The 6,862-nt window shown below is 59.8% G+C and overlaps 1 protein-coding gene across 1 annotated transcript in view; it reads left to right on the top strand.

Annotated features, from left to right (window-relative positions):
- Positions 1–5,379, top strand: part of LOC308148082 (heterogeneous nuclear ribonucleoprotein K-like) — a gene marked incomplete at its 3' end in the record, with an annotated part of 7,656 nt that extends 2,277 nt beyond the window's left edge. Inside the window, exons 3-4 of the mRNA XM_080521508.1 lie at positions 4,156–4,253; positions 5,242–5,379. Of these exons, the coding sequence (XP_080377634.1) occupies positions 4,156–4,253; positions 5,242–5,379 (236 nt within the window). The remainder of the gene's footprint in view (positions 1–4,155; positions 4,254–5,241) is intronic.
- Between the last annotated feature and the right edge of the window lie 1,483 nt (positions 5,380–6,862).

The raw sequence follows: 6,862 nt of genomic DNA, 5'->3' as shown, positions 1-6,862 counted from the left end.
GTGTGTGTGTGTGTGTGTGTGTGTGTGTGTGTGTGTGTGTGTGTGTTAAAACGTCAGGGACCACACACAGTCCAGGTTCATCCTGAGTGACCAGACTCATCAAATATTGCTATAATAACCTTTAAATTTTCACTTTCAAGTTTTTCTTTGTGTGTCACAATGTCTGGAATGAAACTATAATTTTGCAGAATCAAACAATTAGTACTGAATAATGACTACAATCCCAACATAAAGTCACTTTTAATAAATGTTCTGGTGCCAAATCCAGTGAAATGTTTACGAACCGTTTGTAAAGCTCGTTGCTCGGTGGCTCTGGGGCAGATTGGAACCTTTAGCAGACTCTTGTTTGATTTCCATGTGTATTAAGGTGTAAATTAAATGTCAGCTTAAGAGGAGTTGGCGCCACCTGTGGGACAGTCTGTCCACTCATTGTCCACAGTTGTAAAGTGTCCCTGCAGGACGACTGTCGTCCAGGCTGTGAACGAAGGGTTAGCTTACCGTTATCGTTTCAGTCGTCTGTTTCTCAAATGGACTGTCCAGCAGCGGCTGCAGGCGGCCGGCTTCAAACTGCAACGCCATGGAGCTGCAGCGACTGGAACTGGCTGTAGCAGCCAAGATCCAGTCTGTCCCCCATGGAGGACGAGCTGGCCAGTCCTGGACCCAGTGCAGGACTCTGCTGTGAAGCGGGGGGGGGAAACTAATGTGCTATATTCAAATAAAGCATGGCTGTAAATATATTTCATCAGTGAGGGGGTTGAATTGAAACCTTTTTTATTTCCAGAGTTGTGTTTGACAGGTTTGAGCTCAATTGGGCCGTACAAGTAAAATGTCCTGTTTCAATGCAGCGAAACCGCCCGCTAACATCTGGGCCACGTCTGACCGCCCGCTAACATCTGGGCCACGTCTGTCCGCCCGCTAACATCTGGGCCGCGTCTGACCGCCCGCTAACATCTGGGCCACGTCTGACCGCCCGCTAACATCTGGGCCACGTCTGTCCGCCCGCTAACATCTGGGCCGCGTCTGACCGCCCGCTAACATCTGGGCCACGTCTGACCGCCCGCTAACATCTGGGCCACGTCTGTCCGCCCGCTAACATCTGGGCCACGTCTGACCGCCCGCTAACATCTGGCCACGTCTGACCGCCCGCTAACATCTGGGCCACGTCTGTCCGCCCGCTAACATCTGGGCCACGTCTGACCGCCCGCTAACATCTGGGCCACGTCTGACCGCCCGCTAACATCTGGGCCGCGTCTGTCCGCCCGCTAACATCTGGGCCCGTCTGACCGCCCGCTAACATCTGGGCCACGTCTGACCGCCCGCTAACATCTGGGCCGCGTCTGTCCGCCCGCTAACATCTGGGCCACGTCTGACCGCCCGCTAACATCTGGGCCACGTCTGTCCGCCCGCTAACATCTGGGCCGCGTCTGACCGCCCGCTAACATCTGGGCCACGTCTGTCCGCCCGCTAACATCTGGGCCGCGTCTGACCGCCCGCTAACATCTGGGCCACGTCTGACCGCCCGCTAACATCTGGGCGCGTCTGACCGCCCGCTAACATCTGGGCCACGTCTGTCCGCCCGCTAACATCTGGGCCACGTCTGACCGCCCCCTAACATCTGGGCCACGTCTGTCCGCCCGCTAACATCTGGGCCGCGTCTGTCCGCCCGCTAACATCTGGGCCACGTCTGTCCGCCCGCTAACATCTGGGCCGCGTCTGACCGCCCGCTAACATCTGGGCCACGTCTGACCGCCCGCTAACATCTGGGCCGCGTCTGACCGCCCGCTAACATCTGGGCCACGTCTGACCGCCCGCTAACATCTGGGCCACGTCTGTCCGCCCGCTAACATCTGGGCCACGTCTGACCGCCCGCTAACATCTGGGCCACGTCTGACCGCCCGCTAACATCTGGGCCGCGTCTGTCCGCCCGCTAACATCTGGGCCACGTCTGACCGCCCGCTAACATCTGGGCCACGTCTGACCGCCCGCTAACATCTGGGCCGCGTCTGTCCGCCCGCTAACATCTGGGCCACGTCTGACCGCCCGCTAACATCTGGGCCACGTCTGTCCGCCCGCTAACATCTGGGCCGCGTCTGACCGCCCGCTAACATCTGGGCCACGTCTGTCCGCCCGCTAACATCTGGGCCGCGTCTGACCGCCCGCTAACATCTGGGCCACGTCTGTCCGCCCGCTAACATCTGGGCCGCGTCTGACCGCCCGCGCTCCTAACCTCTCCGCCTTCCGCCTCCGAACATCTGGGCCACGTCTGTCCGCCCGCTAACATCTGGGCCACGTCTGACCGCCCCCTAACATCTGGGCCACGTCTGTCCGCCCGCTAACATCTGGGCCGCGTCTGTCCGCCCGCTAACATCTGGGCCACGTCTGTCCGCCCGCTAACATCTGGGCCGCGTCTGACCGCCCGCTAACATCTGGGCCACGTCTGACCGCCCGCTAACATCTGGGCCGCGTCTGTCCGCCCGCTAACATCTGGGCCACGTCTGACCGCCCTCTAACATCTGGGCCGCGTCTGTCCGCCCGCTAACATCTGGGCCGCGTCTGACCGCCCGCTAACATCTGGGCCGCGTCTGTCCGCCCGCTAACATCTGGGCCACGTCTGACCGCCCGCTAACATCTGGGCCACGTCTGACCGCCCGCTAACATCTGTGCCGCGTCTGTCCGCCCGCTAACATCTGGGCCGCGTCTGTCCGCCCGCTAACATCTGGGCCGCGTCTGTCCGCCCGCTAACATCTGTGCCGCGTCTGACCGCCCGCTAACATCTGGGCCGCGTCTGTCCGCCCGCTAACATCTGGGCCACGTCTGACCGCCCGCTAACATCTGGGCCACGTCTGACCGCCCGCTAACATCTGGGCCGCGTCTGACCGCCCGCTAACATCTGGGCCGCGTCTGACCGCCCGCTAACATCTGGGCCGCGTCTGACCGCCCGCTAACATCTGGGCCACGTCTGTCCGCCCGCTAACATCTGGGCCACGTCTGACCGCCCGCTAACATCTGGGCCGCGTCTGACCGCCCGCTAACATCTGGGCCGCGTCTGTCCGCCCGCTAACATCTGGGCCACGTCTGACCGCCCGCTAACATCTGGGCCACGTCTGTCCGCCCGCTAACATCTGGCCGCGTCTGACCGCCCGCTAACATCTGGGCCACGTCTGTCCGCCCGCTAACATCTGGGCCGCGTCTGACCGCCCGCTAACATCTGGGCCACGTCTGACCGCCCGCTAACATCTGGGCCGCGTCTGACCGCCCGCTAACATCTGGGCCACGTCTGTCCGCCCGCTAACATCTGGGCCACGTCTGACCGCCCCCTAACATCTGGGCCACGTCTGTCCGCCCGCTAACATCTGGGCCGCGTCTGTCCGCCCGCTAACATCTGGGCCACGTCTGTCCGCCCGCTAACATCTGGGCCGCGTCTGACCGCCCGCTAACATCTGGGCCACGTCTGACCGCCCGCTAACATCTGGGCCGCGTCTGACCGCCCGCTAACATCTGGGCCACGTCTGACCGCCCTCTAACATCTGGGCCGCGTCTGTCCGCCCGCTAACATCTGGGCCGCGTCTGACCGCCCGCTAACATCTGGGCCGCGTCTGTCCGCCCGCTAACATCTGGGCCACGTCTGACCGCCCGCTAACATCTGGGCCACGTCTGACCGCCCGCTAACATCTGTGCCGCGTCTGACCGCCCGCTAACATCTGGGCCGCGTCTGTCCGCCCGCTAACATCTGGGCCGCGTCTGTCCGCCCGCTAACATCTGTGCCGCGTCTGACCGCCCGCTAACATCTGGGCCGCGTCTGTCCGCCCGCTAACATCTGGGCCACGTCTGACCGCCCGCTAACATCTGGGCCACGTCTGACCGCCCGCTTACATCTGGGCCGCGTCTGACCGCCCGCTAACATCTGGGCCGCGTCTGACCGCCCGCTAACATCTGGGCCGCGTCTGACCGCCCGCTAACATCTGTGCCGCGTCTGACCGCCCGCTAACATCTGGGCCGCGTCTGTCCGCCCGCTAACATCTGGGCCGCGTCTGACCGCCCGCTAACATCTGTGCCGCGTCTGACCGCCCGCTAACATCTGGGCCGCGTCTGTCCGCCCGCTAACATCTGTGCCGCGTCTGACCGCCCGCTAACATCTGCCCTGAATCCTGGCAGGTAAACGTCCGGCGGAGGACCTGGACGAGGAGCAGGCTTTCAAGCGTTCGCGCAACACGGATGAGATGGTGGAGCTGCGAGTGCTGCTGCAGAGCAAAGTAAACACGCCGCCTCGCGACAGCCGCCGCCGCCGCCGCCACCGCCACCTCGATCTCGCGACACCCGCCGCCACCTTGCAGCTTTAGCAGCCGCCGCCGCCACCGTCTTGCAGCTTTAGCCGCCGCCGCCGCCACCTCGCGACAGCCGCCACCTCGCGACAGCGGCCACCTCGCAACAGCGGCCGCCTTGCAGCTTTAGCCGCCGCCGCCACCTCGCGACAGCCGCCACCACCTCACGACAGCCGCCACCTCGCGACAGCGGCCACCTCGCAACAGCGGCCGCCTTGCAGCTTTAGCCGCCGCCGCCACCTCGCGACAGCCGCCACCACCTCACGACAGCCGCCACCTCGCGACAGCGGCCACCTCGCAACAGCGGCCGCCTTGCAGCTTTAGCCGCCGCCGCCACCTCGCGACAGCCGCCACCACCTCACGACAGCCGCCACCTCGCGACAGCGGCCACCTCGCAACAGCGGCCGCCTTGCAGCTTTAGCCGCCGCCGCCACCTCGCGACAGCCGCCACCACCTCACGACAGCCGCCACCTCGCGACAGCGGCCACCTCGCAACAGCGGCCGCCTGGCAGCTTTAGCCGCCGCCGCCACCTCACGACAGCCGCCGCCGCCTCGCAGCTTCAGCCGCCGCCGCCGCCGCCGCCTCACAGCCACAGCTGCCGCCGCCGCCGCCTCACAGCCGCCGCCGCCGCCGCCGCCGCCTCGCAGCTTTAGCCGCCGCCGCCGTCTCACGACAGCCGCCGCCGCCTCGCAGCTTCAGCCGCCGCCGCCGCCGCCTCACAGCCACAGCTGCCGCCGCCGCCACCTCACAGCCGCCGCCTCACAGCCGCCGCCTCACAGCCGCTGCCGCCGCCTCACAGCCGCCGCCGCCGCCTCACAGCCGCTGCCGCCGCCTCACAGCCGCCGCCGCCGCCTCGCAGCTTTAGCCGCCGCCGCCTCGCAGCATTCCCTCATTCATCCGAACGTCTTCTCTTCACAGAACGCCGGTGCCGTCATTGGAAAAGGAGGCAAAAACATAAAAGCTCTACGCACAGATGTGAGTAAACGGATGAAGTGTGGTCTCTGTACGGGAGGACGTCCTCTGATGAGGACAGGCATTCGTCCCGTCTCACCGCCTGTACTTGTTATTTGTTCTTGAGAAATGTGAACGTTTCCAGGAACCAGGTGAGATTGTATGTGAGACATTGTCACAGAGCTAATGATGGTACGAAATGATCACCAGAGAGCAGTAAAGGAGGACGAGAAGTCGTGAAGATATGTTGTTTATGGAAGAGCAGTCACATTGTGGGGTTTAGGATTTACAACGTTTGTCTTTATTTGAGTTACGAAGGTTATTTGGCCAACAGAAACATTTCAGCTCTTCTATTCCATGCTGATAATTAATGACTCATTCTGACACGACTTGTTGACTAAATGAGTTTATTTGTCAATTCTCACATAAAAATAACAAAATACATGACTTGCATATGCAAGTTTGACCAGATTCCTGGAGGGACTGTGTCTGTGGGCTTTGGAAGGCTCCCATATGGGAATGTTCCACTTCCCGCTGTCGGCGTTCAGCATTCCCACAATGACGGTGTCGGTGACGTAGATCAGCACTGAGGAGCTCCAGCAGCTTCTCCACTTGTTAAACTGGGTGACCAAAGCTGGCTAGTTTCCCCCCAGTTCTTCCTGCCTTCCCCCCCAGTTCTTCCTGCCCATGATGTACTTCGTGCACGTTTTAATTAGTGCCATTTCTGTGCCCTAGGGGGCAGTAGTGAGTCACCGCTCCTCTGAAGGAAGCGGTTAGTTTTTGCACTGCGGAGATGGGAAACTAAATTTTCCAAAGAGTCGCACGAAAACCTTGAGGGCTGTGACGACGCCTACCTCACTTCCATACCATCACAGAATCAGTGAGTCTCGGGACATGATCACATTTTTCTACATGTTTACTTCACTACATAAGAGCCAGCAACCTTTTGTCTCACCGCAAACAACCAATTTTGCAAGGTAGAAATAAGTTGATGAATTCACACCAATCACTTGCATAATAAGGCCTAAACGTTCACATTTCAACCTTTTTCACTGCAACAAAGCAGCTCAGTGGCAGTTTCTCATCCGAAGGTCACGCAGAGCCAAACGGGCCTTATAGAGTGACTCACTGCACCACCTCGTGGTCCAAAGTGGAATTACAAGACAGGCGAGGCTGTGGCAAGCAATTTGGGTGAACTTAGTTCTTTTTGCTCGTTTATTTCGGACATGTGGGTACATATCAAAAGACAATAAACTAACAAACATAACAGAGCAAACAATGCAAAAAAAAAGTGACGATAACTAATAAATAATGGCCCAACAGACCCTAACTAATAAATAATGGCCCAACAGACCCTAACTAATAAATAATGGCCCAACAGACCCTAACTAATAAATAATGGCCCAACAGACCCTAACTAATAAATAATGGCCCAACAGACCCTAACTAATAAATAATGGCCCAACAGACCCTAACTAATAATTAATGGCCCAACAGACCCTAACTAATAATTAATGGCCCAACAGACCCTAACTAATAAATAATGGCCCAACAGACCCTAACTAATAAATAATGGCCCAACAGACCC

The sequence above is a fragment of the Blennius ocellaris genome (genome assembly GCF_963422515.1).
Source record: "Blennius ocellaris genome assembly, contig: SCAFFOLD_311, whole genome shotgun sequence".
In the NCBI taxonomy this organism is placed as follows: Eukaryota; Metazoa; Chordata; class Actinopteri; order Blenniiformes; family Blenniidae; genus Blennius; species Blennius ocellaris.
Note: the sequence above shows the minus strand (reverse complement) of the source record. Positions and strands in the feature narration are given on the sequence as shown.